At 43.6% G+C, this 21,148-nt stretch overlaps 1 protein-coding gene across 1 annotated transcript in view; it reads right to left on the bottom strand.

Moving 5' to 3' along the window:
• LOC133968661 (netrin-G1-like) overlaps window positions 1–21,148 on the bottom strand; it is a 49,574-nt gene that overhangs the window by 18,266 nt on the left and 10,160 nt on the right. Inside the window, exon 2 of the mRNA XM_062404824.1 lies at window positions 10,257–10,900. Within this exon, the coding sequence (XP_062260808.1) occupies window positions 10,257–10,900 (644 nt within the window). The remainder of the gene's footprint in view (window positions 1–10,256; window positions 10,901–21,148) is intronic.

The raw sequence follows: 21,148 nt of genomic DNA on the forward strand, positions 1-21,148 counted from the left end.
AAAATAAAAAAGATAGCAGCTTATACAAAATGCTCTCTGAACTGAGAATATAACTTCCTCCAAGACCGCTGCCTGAGACCTGGGAATGTTTATGTCCACTGCACGTCTTGAAAGTTTTTAAGAGCGGCCGTGCGGTATTTAAAAAAAACATAAAGCCGACTTTCTTTCTGTCTTTTTTTTCCCCATTAGAGATTTAACCCATGCCTGGCGCTCTGAGCGATAAGACACGCCCGACTCCCTCTGCCCCCTATCTCACCTGCTCCTCACGCCGGCTGTGCTCGGGGCCGTAATGTGGCTCCTCGCTGTATAAATGAATTCTGAGGTTCCCCCAAACTTTCCTTGACAAGACAGCTGGAGAGGGCTCACGTATTTGGACCCGTGATGGTTCTGACAGATATGGAGAGATCAAGGCTGTTGAGGGGAAAGTGTGGCCTTGCTGAAAGTTTTAGATGAATGTCAATGTGCTACCTGAAGAAACCAGAGCCGTGCAGCGCGGGGGGGCTTGTTTGATTCCCCTGCATGAGAGGAAGCACGGCTGCTATGCATGTGAGCGACAGCTGCACCCCCCCCCCCCCCCCCCCCCCCAGCCAACTGTGTGTGACAGTGTGATTTCTTTAGTTTTTTTGTGTTTGGAATTAATGATGCATTTTACAGCCTTCCATGCTGTTATTGGCAGAATGAATGGGTCCATTGCAGCGATATTACAGCTCAAAGTAAGTGAGTCATTCTCCTGGTGTGACGGAAAGACGGAGGAGTGAAACACAAATGATTGACCACAAACGCAGCCACACGTTCTGATGCAGTCCCCGGCTCTGACCCTGGTTTCAGGCCAACAATCGCTTTGACATATGAAGAATAGAAGGTGTTTTACTCGGCAGGATTTAGAAAAAAAAAACAGAAAAAAAGCCCCAGTTCCTCTACCAATTACCCAGTGAAGTAAAAGTCTCCGTAGTTTTTATTGACGGACTCATTTGAGGTTAACTTGACCTTTGACCTAACCACTGAAATCGAATCAGCTTTTGAGTCCCTTCAAAAGGCTCAATAGTTTTTTTTTGCCTTACATTTTTCATCTTTTCATCTCTAACTTATGATTATTGTTGTTGTTATTGTTAGAGCTATTGTTAGTTTCTTGTTTTGTGAGTCCAAGGGCACATTTGTACCAAATTTGAAGAAAATCTCTGAAGATGTCCTTTCAAATATTGTGTTCACAATGGGACGGACGGACATCTTGTGAGTTTTCTCTTTAACAGGTTTTGCTGCTGTGATGGTTTCATTACGCCGTCAGTTCTCTCTCAAAAAACAAAAACGTCAATTCCTCAATTCACTTCTTAGACTGGCCTGATTTGTAAAAGCATTGGGTTTATAAAGCACTGAAGCCAAAGTACATTTTATATGTTGCTATGTCACAAACCATTCAGGTTGTACTTCAGTCTTCCACCGAGTAAAAACCTAATTTACTTCTTCGAATCTAAGATTTAAACCTCAGCTTCCATTTACTCTAAGTTATGACTCAGTCGTATTTTGCACATTGCACAGTGATTAATTTTCGCTTGTTTTAATTGTTTTAATTATCATTAGCATATTCGGTGGGTGAGGGTTGAACTTATGAAGTATTTAGTATCTAGTATTTCTGATATCCAGCTGCTGGATGCATATATACTAACTAACGTGCACATATACTGATAAAAGGGCCTGGTCCTGCTTTGCCTTCTATGAAACTTTGAGGTCGGGGAAACGTTCAGTCTGATCTGATCTAGTTTGCTTAACTTTATTTACTTTAGGAGAAAAAAAACTAAATTATTCATGTTTCTAATTAATAATATAGCTTGCATAATGCTGACTAAAAATAGAGTTAATGCAACTGCAGCTCTGTGAAAGTAAAAACGGATGTTTGCTTTAATATGCAACCTGACTTAATTAGAAGTTTGAGCTTCAGAACAGTGAATTAAACTCAGTATCTCTCAAGTTCCATTAAACTAGTGCAATGCATCCTGGTTGTCTTTGGCAAACTGAGGTACGTTTTCAGGGGGAAAAGGGAAAAGGAGAAAAGCTTTCCTTCTTCGGCATCGGCCGTTCGACCAGGTGAAAAGAAAACCCAGCTTCTATAAAGACTTTAACGGTGACTCCTCTGTCTCAGACGGCATTGAACTTTTCCTGGAGGAGAGTCACAGAGTCACCTCATTACACCGGGCCGTGTCCCCATGAAATTGAAGGGTCCGATTAGGCTTGTTTCTTCGTCGCTCTGTGCTGTGGCCAATCTCAGCCATTCTTCGGGGTGTAATGTAATACATCTCAGGCAAATTGTTTGCGTCCGCCCCATCGAAAATATAAAGCAGCCCCACCAGAGCTCACTAAATTGTTGGAGAAATATTAGGAACGGATCACAAGTTAATTCCCCCTGCTCCAATTTTCCGCCGAGGCGAAATGAAATTTGAATTTGCGGGGGTGCTTGGACCACTGCCACCGAAAAGCCTGTGATTTGTTTCAATGACAGGGCCTATTATTGAGGTTATGCATTGATGTCGGCATAGAGTATGGTAATGTATGCCCCCCCCTCCCCCTCCCCCAGTCCCACCTCAGCCCCACATCGTGGAGGGCCATCTCATTCATGTGATGTAAGCCTCTGAGACAAGGAGGGAGCTGTGAAGGAATCGGCAATGGGAAGACATATTAATATGGAAATCAGAGGCCGGCTGCACATTCTGCACTGTGTGTTTGTATGTGTGTGTGTGTGTGTGTGTGTGTGTGTGTCTGTGTGTGTGTGTTTGTGCGCAGGAGCATGCACGTGCTTACTGCAGGCACTCGCCTTCTAAAGGATGAAGGGTGAATGTACAAATAAAAAAATGTTTTCTGAATAGAAGTGGTAACACTTTAATGTAGTAGGAACGAGACACGCTTTGCTACTGTATTAATCAGTTGAGGACCGACACACACGCACACACACACACACACACACACACACACACACCTATACACCATTGGAATGCAACAACAACCTTGTCCGCTCCACACAGTAAGGCTCCATCCTACAATAGGTGTGTGGCGAAAGGACATGTTGATGCATTCACTATTCATGGCCGCTGCAGCCCCTCCAGAGACAGTTTATGTTGATGTACTTTCCCTGGCACCAATATATTATTTACAAAGAAAGCCCGGGCCTTAATGAGCACTAATTAAACGCTGGAGACGAGGAGATGACTGGCAGAAAAGATCGCAGCATGTGACAGACATCTGGTGGAAGATAAGTGAGCAGGCGTTGGCAGCGCCGGAGAGAAAGTGAACGCTGGGAGCAGAGTAACACTGGGGGCCGTGTGAACCTGCTCTTGAACTTGACTTTCAAACTCTGTCAATCAATCCGGCTACAGCTGTCATGGTTCACAGGGCACGGGCTGGGTGGGTTGTATGTGGGTTGTGTGTGTGTGTGTGTGTGTGTGTGTGTGTGTCGGAGACAGGATAACACCCAGGCGGTTTGTGTGTGTGTGTGTGTGTGTGTGTGGTTATGTGAGGGATGAGCCTGCGGTGTTCCAAAGAGGAAAAAAAGATTACAGACCAGTGTTTGAGAAAATTACTTAACTTGAACACATTTTTATGTTTTTTACCAACTTTTACAGACATTCGACCTTTCGCAAATGAGTCTCAGCTGTCAATCAAGACGTTTCAAAGCATTTTTTTCAGAGCATCGAAAACACTTGAATAAATTGGCGTTATAAGAGCTGCTTAAAATGTCAGAGTCCATATTTGAGAAAAAACCTATTTGACGTGTTCTTTTACTTATTAGTTCGGTTCATGTCCCAGCTACTAACATGGAGGAGGTAAGGTTTATAAAGCAGCCAGCCAGCGGGGGGGGGGGGATTCAAGATGATTTGGCTTCACTTTACAGGAGCTGTCAAGTCGTCCATCTTTATATAAAGTCCATGTCAATAACCGACATAAACTTTAATTAACTGCTTTCTCAGGATGAGATCAGTTTAGCCGTCGGCAGAATAAAAGTAGATTGTACCAATAAAGCAAAGGATCCATTTGAAAGAACTGTTATTGACGTACAAAGCACTGACTGGTTCAGGGCCTGAATACGTGTCTGATATGCTGCTCTGCTAAGAAACCCTCCAGAACTTCAGGATCTGGAACAAACATCCAGAGAACCCAAGGTCGGCCCCCCCTCTCTCTTTCTGTCTGCTGTTGCTTCTCCTGATGCCACTTAAAGATGTTACACTGCTCTACATCAGCTCGTCTCAGACTGTTTTAAATCTGCTGCATTCAACAGTTTTTTAAGAACTAAGAATCCACCACGTACTACAACATCCTTAATTTAAACACTACTTTTTCTGTCCGTCCTCGTAAAGTTAAAAGCCAGAGAATCGGAGGGAGGGGAGAGCCGACTCCTCAGGATATTCAAATGTCATAAGTTTAAATGGAAACGTGCTGGCATATAACGCAGCAGATGATATGGTGTAACATCATTATTACTTTTCCTTGAATATTTATGCGCGACCACCGCAGAGCTCCTACGGTGGATCTCCTCGGGGTTCAGAGCTTCTGTCGGAGGTTCAGCGGAGCGCGGCGCAGTTATGAGAAGGCGCTTCAAATTTAGACTCCTTCTTAAGTGTGAGATACAGTTGAAGTGGGTGATACGGCACTTTTATGAGCTCCGGATTCCCACCGGGAGAGAGGGAGATACAGAGTTTGTCTGTGGCTCCGGGGGAACCACTGGGGAGCATAAAATAACACTCAAATGTTTCATACTTTTATCTACAACCATTATTCCTTTTGAATCCAAATTGCCTTTTGAATAATTCTCATGCAACGGCTACCTCAGAGGGAAGGTTTGGGGATAAAATATGTTTTTTGTTTTTGGAAATTTGCTTTTGTTCAACATTTATCAGCAGCGACAGTCAGCGGGGAACGAAAACATCTCTTCCTTTAATTTCTATAGGCCTGCAGTCATGTTAATATTAGATAAGCTGAACTCCTCATGTGTTTAAAAAGCAGAGTTTTTAGTTGGTAAAGAAGTGCACCATAATCAAATGGTATTTTATGATGAAAAAGTCAGGACTATTATGGGAATACACACAAGTGGGACTCCCCTAGATATACATATATGTTAAATTAATGAATTCCAGCCTCTCAGTCCTCAACATCTGTCTTTGCAAGTGCTGATCGGACCAGATGTTGACTTCATGCAACTCGGGTCAAAACTTAACATTGGGTGCAACTTGTACATTTGTGCATCACGATATTAAACCTTTTTGTACCTTTACTGCTCGTACTAGTTTTTACATTTACATCCACTATTTCATTTTCATGTATTTACAAGAATAAGACACATCGACATTTCTGTACATGTGCCAGTTTTAGCAAGTTGACTAATCACCGCTGACAAAGCTTTTGAGCAAGATACCAAACAAACATTCACACAGTACTTGGTGGAAGAAAATCTACATTTGGTGCAAATCCATACTTTCTTTAACCTTACATGATATTCTACATTTTCACCCATTTTCCAAGGGAGTAATTCGTGGATCTTGATGAAACTGATTTCATGTAGCTTGATTGACTTCAAGGGAACGTTATGCGTAGGCATTCGCTCCACTAAGTGCCATTTTAGTTTTCCAGATAATGTGGCCAATACATGTAATTCAAAGTTTTCCGACAAATTGGGGAAAATGTTTTTTTTGAATAGCTGGAGAAAAAGCCGTGTGGAAATCCTTGTCAGACAACAGGGAGGGTGTCGATCAAAGCGAGCAAGGACGTGATCTAATGAATGAGGCTGTCACAGAAGACGCTCACACAGGTCCTATTATACGACGCGATCAATCATTACCGCAGCTCAGTGGAAAATGAAATAGTGCATTTACAGAAAAGACTCTCATCAAATGAGTTCATGCAGCGGGCCAACCCGAGTGGTTAGTGAGGCTAATGTATCGTCTGATGTCTGTCAACGTGTCCTTGAACACGTCTCCGAACTCAAATGAAATTCAGTTTCTGCTCGCAGGTAAATTTACGTTAGACAACTGCACTTTACTTCTATTTTGGTTTTGCACCAGCACAATTTACAGTGTGCCTCTCGTTCACCTGCACACACACAATCTCACACACCCACGACAGTACAGGGGAAATGATTCACTAGAGGTCCAGTGGCTCGGGATCAAACCACCAACTTAGCGATGAACCTTTATGAACCTTTATAATTGGTGCATCACTTTGAATGCGTCCAGACTGGAAACAGATGTGACTGGAGGAAAAATATTTCAGGTTGTCTGTATGTGTGTCCTGTTTTTCTCAATAACCCCTTGGTTTGAATTTCTTTTTTGCCATAAAAGATTATTACTCAAAGATGAATTGGTTTTATTTTTGGGGTCAAAGATCACTCTAACATCCCCAAACCATTTTTAACTTGTCTCAAGAGTTCAAATGCTAATGGAACTTAATAGAGGGGCTCCCTATCTCACTTTTCACTATCTATAGGACAAAATTATAAGGTGATGACACTCATATCCAAAAGGTCAGAGGTCAGAGGTCAACTTCACTGTGACACCTTAATGTTGCAAAAAACGGGAAACGTGAGCAACTACAAACTACAACCTACTTGGGTGAGGCATAAAAACAGGAGATGCTGAATTTAGTCTGAGAATTGCTTTATATAAACATATTAAATGTGTGTAGATTGTGTTTATTTGTGAGCAGTGGTGGACATCAGATATTTATAGGACCAGGGGTCTTAAAGGGGGGCATTTATACTGGGAGGGGGTCTGACTCCGACACCTGATTCAGTAAGATGCACATTCAATTTTTTGGTTCTTGAGTTTTGTCTCTGAATTGAAATGAAAGGACACAGCCATGTTGAACAGTTTTTATTCTTTCTGTTACTTTGACAGTATGAATGAATACTGGGTAAAAGGGTTGAAGTGAAAGTGGAAATGGAAGAAACTGTGGGTTAAGAAAGAAATGGTGAAAGGTGAAAGAAAAAAAATTGAGGCTGACATAGGAGATGAGAGAAATAGCACATTAGCACTTATGGATTAGCTGCCTCTCATTCCCAGGCCCTGCTGCACCTTCCAGATGTGCGGCTGTGACCGGGCAGACGGCCGACAGCGGTCATGTCTTAATTAACGAGCAGACACCGGATCAATAAGTGAGGAACGATGGAGAAGGAGACGTGAAAGGTGGGACAGCCTGCACGGTTCAAGGTTTTTATTTCCTGTTGATGTGGAATAACGTCAGAAATCAATGTCGGCCGCCGCACACACTCTCCACTCTCGACTCAGGAGAAGTGGAAAAACACAATCCCCCTATCTTGCCTTTTCCTTATGTCTCTTTTTATCCTCAACTTTTTTTATCATGCAGGATTTCTGCAGAGGGGGATTTGTCTTGGTATCTTTTAGTATAATGTGATTCTCAGCCTTGTAAAGCCCGTTTTTATAAACTTGTGTTCCGTGACGATGCTTACATTATTAAGAGGAATCCATTCAGAGTCCTTTTATATTGTCTTGTGCAGCGTCTGAGGCTACAGAGGATTTATCTGCGAGTGGAATTTTATTTACTTTTATTGGTGTGTGTGCGCACAGGCTCCCTCAGATTGCCTCGGGCGCTTTAAGTTTGGGATTTCTAGCAACAACCAAGAGTGTGCGGATAATGAGCGTCCTTCATTAAAGTTGTGTGTGCACTCACAGTATAACACAGAAACTGCAGCTTACTTTTTATCATTTCTGAAATATAAATGTAAAAAAAAAAGTCAGATTCAGTTCATTGTGAAGATTTAATTTGGCATTTATGCAGCGTGTGTGAGCATCCATTCAGAGCCCAGACGTTCATGAACATATCCCCGGGATACCTGACATTGCAAATATTCAGCTGTGTGTGTGCGTGTGTGTGTGTATGTGTGTGTGTGTGTGTGTGTGTGTGTAAGAGAGGAAGTTTATCAGCGTTTATGGAGTATTCTCGGACAGGATGGCCATTCTCCGATAAGGCTTTCACATTTGGTCGTAGCCAGGAGGCTGCTCACGCTGGGGTGGGAGCTCCAATCAGTCTCCCCCCCCCTCCCCCACGCCCCTCTACACCATTCTCTTTCGAGTGAGTTACTTATCCACCTCTGGACAGAAATCGCATGTTTATTTTCTTTTCTATCTCACTGCAAACTTTTGGCGGAAAATTGAATTTGAAGCCCAGGGGCAGGATGGAAAATTGGGCAAAATAGTTTATTCCCCCCCCCCCCCCCCATCCAATATTTTCCTACTCTTCCTAATAAATGGCAAAATAAGGAGACGCTGGTCTGTGCCGGATGGGGGGTCTGGCAATTTTGGAACTCAATTTGTGTTTACAGTATGCGTGTCCATGTTGGGAGAGTGTGTCTGACTGCTCAGCATGTTTCTCTGACTCTTTTGACGAACATGTGATGAAAGACGACTTCAAATGTTTTTAGCTGCTGTCAAAAACGCTGGAGAGAAATGTGAGTTATTAAGAGCAACACTTGCTAACAAAGGAAACCTCGTAGATTAAACTGTAAAATCCACTTGTCATGAAACAGGGCCAAGCTAAATTTGGAACCACAGCCTGGCAATTCTGAATGTCTCCATGTTTCACTGATGTGTCTCAGATGATTACCATTTAATCAGCTGCAAATGCTCTTAATTACAAGATTAGTCTCATACCAATTAGCCAAACATGCTAATGGTTCTAATCTGCCATTGAAGTCGGCTGAATTCTAATTAGGGACTGACTGTTTCAGTTCACCTAGGGGCCCATCTGATGGGTCATTACCGACCTAGTTATCCTCATATACACCAACGGCAGCCAGCAGCGCAGGTCCCATTCGGAGAGCAGCTGTAGAGGCTTTACGAGCGCCGCGTGGGCCGTTTCCACGCGTCATGAAACGACAATGTTTCCGTTCCCTGGAAATCGCAGAGGCATCCCGATGACTCACTGGAAGCATTATGCACTGCAGAATTGCGAGCTGTGTTAATGGCGACGTGCACCGGAAAATCTTTATCCTACTGAAAACGGGGGCTTTAAAATTGGAAAAATGATAGAGCCGTGACCTTGCGCCGCGAGTGGAGAGGGAGGAGAATCTGATATTCAAACGAGTCAGTTTCAATTTGCTCTTTTTAGAGCTCAAATGAGTATTTAAAGGGGGCCGCGGTGACAAACCCACAGAGCTGTATCACTCAAATCTGCATTACCCCTCAGCTCCATGAGCAGTTGGTTAAAATTCAGGAATTCGAGCTACAAAGTCAGATTTTTTTGGTCTCTGGAGTGTGTGGAGACCAAACATGAGCTGAAAGAAGAGTGGTAATTGTCCTGAAAGTAAACAATCCTGGTGTTGCTGGATGTCTAATGGGATAAGTGGTTGTCTTCTAACAAGTCACCCATGAGGAGTCCATAAAACCACTGCTCACAGGTCTCCGCCCACACTCTAAGTAATGTCTGACCATGTTTTGTGGCTTGTACTTGGTGCAGAACTTAGTTACTACACACTTTCCACTTTGGAAACACCAAATTCCTGGTTTAGGGAAAAGGAGGAAAACATTGAAGGCTCCTTATTCTGCCTTTTTAAAATAAGTTCTCGTTAGTCTGCGGCAGTGAAATCATTCTGCTCATTTGATGGTGTTTTATAAAAACAGACCAGCCGTCCAAGGAGGAATAATTAAATACACCACAACTAAGGTATGGGTTGAATATCTTGTCACAGCAAAGTGAAGGTTGGTATATCCCTGGGGGGGTCAACCATATGCCAGGGAAAAGCAGCAGTCTGTCATTTGTTCTCATCACCTCAGCAGGTGATTCCACTGTGTTCCTCCTCTCCCCTCGAGGGGAAGCTAAACACTGTGTGGTGTCTTTGTTTGCAATACAAACACTTCAGACTGTTGGCTCTCCGTGGCTCAAAGTCGGCCAATCCCCCGGCCTGTTCTATACTGATGCCGTGGGATATTTATTGTTTAACAAATTTCTGTCAATCGGTTTTTATTGTATAAATATCAATTGTGCTTTAGTCAATGTTAGAGAGAAGGAGGGAGATCTCCTGCTGTTTGAAGACGCATTTAAGGGGAACATTCACCTGGAAAAAGGCCAGTTTGAGCAGCTCTGCAGTCAGTGAAAGAAGATGAAAGTGGGCCATTATGGTACTGGTGAAACATTAAGGGAATTGGAGGAACACGATTCTTGCAGTTTGGTCCCATGAGTTGGCAATTTAAATATTCTGAAAGCTTGAAAGCAGCAACAGAACGTGAATAATTCTAATGGGTAAAGTAAAATGCTCTTACCTTCCCTGCACCTTGATGTCAGAGATGGCGTAGAAATATCTGGACAGGTTGTTCTCATCTATCATGGTGGCTCCACTGGCTGGCTTCAGCAGCTTAATCCTCAGATCGGTGATGGTGAAGAAGTCCCGCAGGTTCTTGGTGGTATCCAGTTGGCCGTACAGAGAGGCCATGTTGTGTAGCCGAGGGCCGGCGAACAGGGCAAAGCGGTCCTTGATCTCAAAGCGCACCGTCTTGTCGTTCTTCCACACGTAGCCCCGGGAGTAGTCCTCAGTGCAGATGATATCCAGCAGGGTGCGCTGGGTCAGATCACTCACTGTCTTGGGCTCCATGGTGAACGCGTCCAGGCAGTCGGTGGCGTAGAACTGGTACGGGGTCCAGGTCCGGCCGTAGTCGAGCGACTTCTCCAGGACCATCTGCTCCGGTCGGCCGGACTCGAAGGTCAGGACGATGTCATCCGTCAGCTCAACGGTCTTGTTCCATGATAGCGTGATGTTCACCTGCAGGGGCTTAGGGTATTTCTTCCAGGAGGTGGATTGCCAAAAGGTCGTGGGGTTGCGACCCTCAAAGTCGAACATCAACTCAGGAGGGTGAGCCAGCTCCTCGGTGGTAGCGTCACATTCATTGTTGCACATGTAAGGGTTTTCCTATAGAAAAAGACACACATAGATACAGGTTAGTAAAACTGAGTCGTTCAAATGGTTCAATTTGGGGTCACGTGACAATATAACATTAAGATATTCATGATACTCCAGTGCATTGGGGTATTTTTATATTTAAAACCATCATACACAAATTACTTAAAATATAAGGAACTATATCTTTTTTGTTTTTTCATTGTTTTTCATATGAAAAATGGAACAAATTGACAATTTTTATTCAAAACTTCCTGTGACAAATCAAGAAATGTCCTTGAGGTGTTCCCAATAAAACCAAACAAATAACAGTAGCGTAATTATCCCTCATTTTGTGTTAGACTGCTCGAGTCTCTCGTTTCCCAGGTAACTGAGTTCACTCATTAACTCTCCAGAAAATATGATTTGATCAGAAATTTTATCCAAATGTGGCGATCGAGGCTCGGGTGGAAAATATATGAAATTTGAGTGGAAACACTGAGTTTAAGCTGTTTTTGTAGTTTGAGGACAAGAAGTTAAGCAACTGAAATGTGAAAAGGGTTAGTTAAATATTTAATTCTGAATTAAATATTGAAACCCTTGTTTGTCAATATACAAAGTCCCGCCCTCGCGATCCCAAACACTCAAGCATCTCTCGGGTCGGCTGTTCGTCCGTTTGGCCTTGAGAGGTTAATTACTTTTCCACCGCCTTGCTGACTCTCCTTCCTGTTGTGACTCCACCACCGCACTTTCTCACACATTCAGGCCGATGTTGAAGCAGCGTTGGCCCATGAGGCGGCAGAAGACAGTGACCCTCTCATTACGGTGACACCGTGGATCCCAGACTCTCGCTCGGCGCGTTCCGCTCTGCACCGCCACCCAAATTGCCGGCGTAATTGATATTCCTGTGTGGTATTTCAGCTGAGATGGGAGTGGAATCCCGATGAGAGTTTCTTATGAAACACACAAAGGGACATGCATATTTCATGGGCCCTTGTCTGCTCTGTACCACAAACACCCACAGAGTCTGGGTGTTTGTGCGAGCATGTTTGTGGGAGGGGAAAGAGGAGCTCTTGATGTGCTTGTGTTTGTTTGCGAGAGGGGTAGAGAGCTGTGAATGTGTTTGCCTGTGTGTGTGTGTGTGTGTGTGTGAGTGTGTGTGTGTGTGTGTGTGTGTGTGTGTGTGTGTGAGTGTGTGAGAGAGAGGGAGGGAGGGAGTGAATGGAAAAGAGAGACGGGGCTGAAACAGAGCCAGCGAGCGCTAAACACACTCCAATTGACATTCCTCTCACCTCTGCTCCAGGAACAATGAGGTTAAGTGCTGATGAGATTCAGATCAACTGTAAAGCGGTTCAATAATCAGCAATCATCCGACATTCTACACGCAAAATTATCTAAAGGTGAGAACTGGGCTATCTGCAGCATTAGCCGCTCGCCTCTCCAGTATCGCGACGCATTCGACCCAGACTGCCACTTAGTCGAGGGGAGATCTCTGGCAGGAATACTGATAAGCAGACGCCATTACATTATATATATATATATATATATTAAAAAAAGAATAGCTGTTTTTTTTGTCTTTTTGAGTAGAGCTCCGACATTTTTAACACATCCAAAGATATTTTTTCCTCCATTTGATGCTTTTATCTTCCTCTCAGGGAGATGGATCGTGTGACTTCCCTGTTTTTAGATACAGATCTCCGCAGTCCATCTTATTTCCTGTGGGGGCGGCGATATGCTATCTGCAACCTGCTCCTCGCCCCGGAGCGATAACCACTCAATGAGGTGGAACAAGACTGAGGGATTGTGGGTCACTAGGCCTGCTAGGGCTGACTCAAAGGAGCGTTGCATGATCCAATTAGGAGGGTAATAAGGGTTACGCCGCTAAGACAGAGCGCGCGAGAGAGAATGAGAGCGAGTGGGAGGGAGAGAGAATGCAAATGACGAGGCCGTTTTTTTTTCTCGCTATGTCTTTTTTGAAAGGGAGATCTTAGATTCAGTGGCCCACACACACACATACCCACACATACACACGTACAGCTTGGAAACAGAAACCCAGAGATGTGAGAGGGGGAGTTAAGGGGTAATAGGGAGGATGGCGGCTGCCTCGGTTAAGCAGCAGGGACACTAAATTGTACTTGTGTCAACTATTTAACAATGATGTGTGCTGCCGCTCGTAACGTCCCCCTCTTGTGCTCGAGCAGCCTTGGAGGTCCGCTCGGAGCTCGGGCCTTGACAGTGCGCGAGGGAGAGAGAGAGAGAGAGAGGAGAGTGATTTCCCCCGCTGTCATGCAAGAGTGTGATCTTTGTTTCATTTGTTTTCACGGTGAGGTTCAGGGAGCAGCGGGGGGGCCGCCTCACGAACGGGAGCCCTATTCTCCGACGATATAAAGAACTCCGACTGCCGCATTCCGTGGCTAATGAGAAAAACAATTTCCCGGCCGAGCAGTGAGAGTAAACAGGAGCTTTGAGGAGAGACATTTGCTTCATGCCCACAGCCTAAGAAGTGTTCAGAGACCAGTGGGAAGAAGTCATAAATTCAATCCATAATCATTCTCTCGGTGGCTGCCATCGAAATTCAAGCCTTCGGGGAACAGATCATTCTAACCGAGCAGCCGGCTGGCTGACCCCCCCCATCGTTAATAACACTCAATAATGCGAAGGCAGTTTTTCCAATCGAACATTAACTGACATGTACGGTATTTACTCTCTCAAAGCAAACCCCCCCCCCCCCCCCCCCCCCCGCCATACTGGAATGCTTTCATACAGCCCGGCGGAGGTGAAATGATGGAGAAAGGTCGGGACCTTTCAGCGGATTTCCTGCGGTGGTTATTTAACAACAAAAACAGAGCATTATGAAGATCAATACCCTCTGTGGTCATTTAAGACCCAGGGCTTCAGTGCAACGCCGGGGGGGGGGAAATCTATAGAAGAACAATAAGCCCTCTCAGCTTGATCCCTTACCTGTGATCAGGGATGTGGGAGAGTGAAGAGGTCAGCAGAGAATTCCAGAGACAAGGGTTCTGCACCAAAATTAGATATTGACCGATTCAAATATTTAACCTGCCCTTTAAAAAATACTGCTGCCATGAAAGTAACAGTCCTAGGTTTTGTAAAGTTGTTTTGTACAAACCATAATGTAACATGTTAAAAATTGCAGAAAGAAAATTTGTTATGTTTGCTTAATTGTAGTATCGAAGTTTTGATATTCATACATTTACCGTGAACGCTTGTGTGATTTATCCCAGAATTAAAACACTAGTTATATATTTACCTCCCCTAGTTTTCAGGATTATGCAAAAAAGACTCTTTTACTTATTTGCGGAGGGTTTGCGAATCATTTTCACTCCGAGGAACCCATAATATCTTGGTGTGAATCCAAATCCGGGCTTGTATCCAACATTTTTCTCGTTCTTTAACATTGCATGATCAGTTTTTTCAACATTGATAAGATGAAGCTAGAAACATAGAAACTGAGCAATGTTGGGGTTTCCCAGACAATCAGGGTCTAAAGGCTGCTGAGCTGGACTGTGGGATTCAGCTGTTTGGGACCTTGTCCCACCCTCAGGGCTAAAAGTCAGGATTTCCCAGCCTCTGCTGCTCCAGTTTTGAAAATGTTTTGGAGAATGTGTCTCAAAGAAAATCCCCCGCTTTGTGCAAGAGGACTACGAAATTATTGAATTAGCATTTAAAAATTAATACATAATATATATTTGAACAGCACTCAAGGGCCAACAGTCCTTTTAGATTCAAGATGCAACTAATTTCACACACTCATAGATATCAGTCCCAAGAATTTGTCTGATTTTGTTTCATCGCTCTTTCTCTTTACAGAAAGATTGTGGATCCACTCGTTTTCTGGAGGAAAATGCAAAAAGTTCAGTCTTGGATCAAGTCCCATTCTTCCACTAAGGTAACGGCTTCTGCAGTAACAGGGGAGAAAACTTAACCTTAAGGAAATAATATTGTCACCACAAGTTACGAGTTATTTCATACCCCTTAGAGAAAACTGTTGCAAGTCGCTCCAGTGCTAAGCAAGTGTAACCTTGACAATCTCTTATTGGTATTGCTGACATGGCTTTTGCCACCATGGCTGCTGTGTAACCAAGCCCAGCCGGTTTCTGTCAATGCCATATGATCCGTCCGGGGGCACTGGCTTAGTGCAGGAGGCCCGAGCAGCAAGTCTGCGGCTGGTCGCAGCTAATGATGTCCTGATCTCTGCAGCCTATAAGGTCAATCCAATATCAGGGTGTCGTACTCAGTAGGAGAGCAGGAGAACAAGGACGACAGAGACGGAGAGAGAGAGAGAGAGAGGGAGAGAGAGAGAGAGAGGGGCTTGAGCTGAGAATGTGAATCCAAATGTCATTCAGAGGAATATAAAGCAATCTGGACACCCGGCTCTTCACATCATCACAGAGGCTCCGGGGATATTTATATGTAAATTGATGGTTTTGTTCAATAGTTCCTAGAGTTTCAGTCGTAGGAATCAATGAGCCATGACGCAACACGCAGCTCAACACAGAATGTATGGATGTCGACAACAGCTGAATAAATAAAATCCATGAAGATTATCGACATAAAAAGACATAAAAGACGCAGTAATAATAAATATTTTCTCTCTTAAATGGGCTGCCCTGACAACACCATCATAGCAAATGTGGAAACACACACAATCCATCCATGCAAACAAAACACAGCCACCTACACACACACACACGCCTACACACACATCCATGATGGTGCGAGGCAGGTGTTTATGTGACTGACATATGGCCTGTGAGATTGACTAAGCACAACCCACTGTTGATGTGCCTTTTGACACAGGAGGTGGCTCGGCAGATAAATCCTCCGGCCAATGACAGCTGCTGTTGAAGGATGGGAGCAGGGAGAAACCGACCAATCAGTTGGGCTGACAGATTTCTGGACTCGAGCTCAGATCACAGACGGTCCTGCACCGGCCATCTTTTTTTTAATTCGAGCTAGTTACCGTTAATAACGTAATCTGGTCGTAATCACGCTTCCTTCAAAAGATAACAATATCATAGTTTATTTGTGTGTGTGTGTTTAAATGTAAATTATAGGAGACAAGGCTGTTATGAGACATCTTCACTCTGTAAATGTTTTCTAAATTAATTTGGCTCGAGTTGAACGATGGTCCTCTTTTCAAGAAAAATAAGAAATATGGTGCCATCAGTCCCTGAACATTCCTGGGAGAAACTTACAATGTTTATTTTGGGTGTAAACAGAGAGAGCAGCATATAAATAAAACCATACATCCAACAGATCAGTCTGAAGACACGACACTGAAAGGGCATAATAATGATATTTATATAACAGTGTGTCAGTTAGTTGCTGCAATTATAGTATTTAATAATTCAAACAGCGGGACGGTAAGATAATGATTCATTTAGTTGTGATTATTGTTTTTTTATATATTTATTTGCCATAGTTTACAACAAACCTCCCACTGACATAAATGCAGCACATGCAAACATACAATAAACACTTATTATAGACGGATGAGTTGTTAGAGAAATAATGGCAGAGCAGAGTTTGATAATGAAGATAGTGACGTGGCTAATAATGAAGACAAATACAACCACCATCATGGCAGCTTCTGTAAATATAGAAATTCATAACTTTTATTTGCCATTGTATTGATTTTATTTGAATTGGATTTTACCTATGGAGTGTATATGTGTTCATCACCATCTGTCTGTTTGTGAACAAGATGATGCAAAAACTACTTGATGGATCACCATGGAAGGTTTTTGAATTTAAATTCAAATTCAAGGAAGATTGATTTTGAATTAATAGGAATATTGTCTTTGAAGGATTATCCCAGTTTAGTTTGACTCTGGTTTTACAATGGGTAATAATTTCATCGCTGTTCTATGAGTGCTATGAAAACATTGATTAACAAAAGATGGAGAGGGGAAAAACCAATAGGGGTCGGGACGAGGACAAAGACAAAAGTTTGTCCAGAAGATCCAAACCACTTTATTTCAACGTCCCTTGATGTCTATAGACCTCAAGTAATTTCACCAAGTCAAAGTTGGTCTTTTATTGTAATAGAGTGTTCAGGTAATTCTATTACCCTCCTTTTTCCCCTTTTTATTAAAGAAGTCTAGTTAAACTCATTTCACTTCTTTGTCCTTTGTATTCTGTTAAATGCTACATTATTATTACTGTTACGTGTACTTTGAATTTTGGGTGAAGCTCCAATGCAAAAAACACAGCAATGTAACATTTCTAAGTCTGTGACCTGTGTGTGTACTTTGCTGGTTTAATGCTGAGCCCTCAGTAGCCTCCTCGCTGTCGAGCCTCCGTGGATGTGAGAGAAATCGCTCCCACTGGAACTGAGGTGTTGCTGGATTAATCAGCCCATCATCCTGCTCGGCCTTGCACCTTCTTACCTGCCACATGGCACCTGCAGACCTGTCGCTGGCCCAAATCCCCCACTATCACACCTCCGGATGGCTACGCTCATTCACGGCCTGACCGGTGGAGGAGGAGGAGGAGGAGGAGGAGGAGGAGGAGGAGGAGGGGGAGGAGGAGGAGGAGGAGGAGGAGGAGGAGGAGGAGGAGGAGGAGGAGGAGGAGGAATTTGACAAAATGACAGCTAGATGATATCACTTGGCTGTGATGCAGTGTTCAGGGAGTTAATCCCTGACAATCCAAAATGAGGATAAGTCGAGCTGAAGCACCACTTGACCAAATCACAAGAGGCCCATCACGGAGCACAATCAAATTCTCAACTTTCAGTCGGTGTGGAGGGCAGGCTCTCTCCGCCCTGCTCTCACATGATACCCTGATTAAAGCGAGGATGATAGTTCGTGGTGATACACAGGCGACAGGCCCAAAAAGGATGATATCAAAGGAGATCCGGGTCCGAGTTTTGAAGGAGGGAATGGTCAAGTGTATAGCGAACGCAGAGGCCAGCTTTCGATCCTTTCAGCTCCGTATAAACCCTGACTGAGGAGACAGCTGAGATGAGCCATGGTGAGATATTGGGAGAGTCAGAGCTTTGGCAGAAACTCGATAGAGCTTTAATAACCTGCAGTCGGGGGCAGAGTGGCTCACAACAGAGCCGGGCTTTTCATTCTCCTGACCTTCAAAGGAATGAAGGACGGTGGGATTGCACGTCTGACCTGTGAGTGCTCCATCATATCATCAGGTTGGAGGGGGGGAGGGGGGAGGGGGGGAAAGGGGGTATGAATGTCATAGATCCGATAACAGATATTGGTAATTCCATATCAAGAAAAATCATTGTACATGATACCCTGATGATCTCCTTTTTAAAAAACCTATTATCTGTGATTTGTAAATCCCATGTACTGTCATTCCAGGTTACCACAGGCTAATATTCATTTCTGTACATTTACTCAAATGGGCTTGAGAAATGTCATCCAGAGATTGCTCCCCGGGGGGTCCAAAGATAATTTCTAGGGGTGTTAAAATGACTTTAATAAAAATAAATTACATTTATTCTATTTCAACTGGCTGCAGCTCTTCATCTTCCGTGCTCCAGAGTTGCAAATCACACAGAAGTGGACACAAACAGTCACTGCTTAGATTGAAATAAAGGGAATTCATAAATTTGTAGTTAAAGAGATAAAACCTCGACAGACATGAGCGTGTTCCTCTGAGCAGGAATGCATGAGGCTGAACTCGGCAAACGTGACGAGAGACGGTTGCATCAGGTGGTCGGGGTAAACAGCTCGGCGGCCGGGTGCAGGGGTGACGGCTGTAGCTCGCTATCGACCCAGATGTCTGATCAAAACAAAAACACAAACTTCTCCCGCCGCTCATGTTTTTCGATTTGCCACACGCCAAGCACTCCGCCCTCTGGAACGCGGCCCTCGCCATAGCAGTCCCTTTGAGGACTGCGGCGCAGCCAGTCTGGCCGTTTGAAGTGCGCTGCTTGGCAAATCAACCGCGCGGCGATTCCAGGGCCGCGGCCTTGCTTGGGATTCACGGGGCGTCGGCACACGGGGGGGAAACGCACTCCACATTAATTAACACCTGGCCTCATTATCTGTCCCATGTGGCAGAATCCCACTGGGAGGAAGTTTAATACTGCCTTGTGATCATTGGGCTTGCTGGTGAAGGTGGAGGTGCAGATTTGATTTGTTGTGGGAATTTGTGTGTGTATAGCCGTGATTTTCTACATGCATATTTGTCTTGTGTGTGTGTTCATCCTTATTTTTTTATGCCTGTATATTATCTGTGTGTGTGTGTGTGTTTGTGTGTGTCTGAGAGAGAGAGAGAGAAAGCGCTTGGCTGTGTCAGGGATTAGATTCCCTCTGATGTCAGGATTCAATAAAATGCTTTAACATTGCTATAATGCGAAGATGTTTAATTCTCACCTCTCTCTTCTCGCACTCTGTATTCCAAAGCAGCCGCTGGATTAAACACTGCGTGCCTGTGTGGCAAAAACTGATAGAGCTCTCCTCGAGATACGTTACACGGAATGCATACACAGGCGGATAACTGTGTGTACAACAAACACATCAGATGAAGTTACAGGCAACTGTTTTGATCCTGTAGCCTGTACAGATGCTGTAGAGCAAGACACTAACAGTGCCTGGGTTAGAGGTTTGATTCCCACTTGTAAAATTAATTCAGGGACACACATGAGGTGGGGTCACCTGTCACCCGATCATAAAACGTAGGAAGGCTACTTACAAAGTGCTTAGGTTCATCGTGTTGTGTGTTTATGTCATATGCATAATGAATGTGAGGTACTTTACATGTTAAATGAACTATAAATATTAGTACATATATTAAGGGATGCTAAACCAGCCATAATCATGAGCTAATACGAGGTATATATGAGGTCCACAGGTTATTGATCCTTTAAACATGTTTAAATGTAAAGTGAATGTAAAGCTGATATGATAAACTCCGTTTTAGACTCTTTCTTTTTTCTCTCTTCCTCCTCAACACTAAAAGCAAAAGTTCAACATTTCTTAGAAAATATTCTTTTCTAAAATCACATTGGTGGAAATATCATGTCTGTGCATTAATCACGGAGCTAAAGCCAGGAGGCAATTAGCTTAGCTTAGCATTAAGATTCGAGGCTGAATGATACAAATAGCTAAGCTCTTCTCCGAATTAAACTAAAAAGCCTTTTCAACCCTACTAAACACATCACATTTAGTGGATTGGGTTTTTCTATCTGCTGTAATTTTTGGATGAAAACCATCATTTCGACCCTTGTCTTGACTTCACACTAAAACTAAGTATGATATTATCTCATCTCAATAGGCCACCGTGGCGATTCCAATGTTATAAATGTAGTTTGAACCACTACATTCATCCGTACTTGGACTGTATTTTGTCATTTGCCACAACAGGCCTCACAACTTGTCACATGAAGTCGGATTATTTGCAAAAACCCAATTTCTAACTTTTCAACTCTGTTTCACTTCTATTGATCCACATAGTTTGGAACAATTTAAAACAGAATGAGAAAGAAAGTTGAATCCATCTCTGTGACTCCAGAATGTCTCCACCCCCGACAGTACAGCAATTAAACTATGCCAAAATCATTGCGTTATTGATTTAGACTTTTGCTAGTTTTATATAATCAGCTTTATAAAAAAAAAAACTGCCGCCGAGGGATTTGCAGTGTTCCAGGGACACAGGGCTCAGCCTCTCTCAATGAGATGCAGGGGTCATCGCAGAGGAATTGATAGAAAGTGGGATGAAATTGAGACAGTGAGGGAAAGAATGAGACAGAGCCGGAGTGAAATTGCTGCATTGTTCATCAGTGTGTTGGCTCCAACTCCTCGTCAACTCCTCCTCCTCCTCCATCTTTCTTCATTCTGCATAGTTATTGGAGGCTTTTATTAATTTGAAATGCCAAAGTGAGGAATAAAGCATTACTGAAATGTCACCCTTACACTGAGCCTGATAAAATCACACCATCCACTTCTGGACACATGGCCTTCTATCCCCTCTGTGCTCTCATCCCTTCCTCTCTACAGCGCAGCCTCTTTCACTCTCTCTCAGAGATTGATGTGGCCTGACAACATGATGGCTGGGTTTCCTAAGGGGAGGTGGGTCGCAACCAGTGGCCTGTCATCTCACCACCATTTCTCTATTTCAGGTCCTTTTGATGTGGTTCTGTACTGGTTCTGAATTTCCAGATAACACATTGCAAAGTGAATGTGCTTAAATAAAAACACCTTAAATGATTAGTAGAGATGCTAGCTAGCTGTTGAGAGATAAAGTAAAGTCCACACTCTGGAAAACCAGCGGCCTGGTCGAGAGATAAGT

This window comes from Platichthys flesus, chromosome 14 (assembly GCF_949316205.1).
Source record: "Platichthys flesus chromosome 14, fPlaFle2.1, whole genome shotgun sequence".
NCBI classification, from domain to species: Eukaryota; Metazoa; Chordata; class Actinopteri; order Pleuronectiformes; family Pleuronectidae; genus Platichthys; species Platichthys flesus.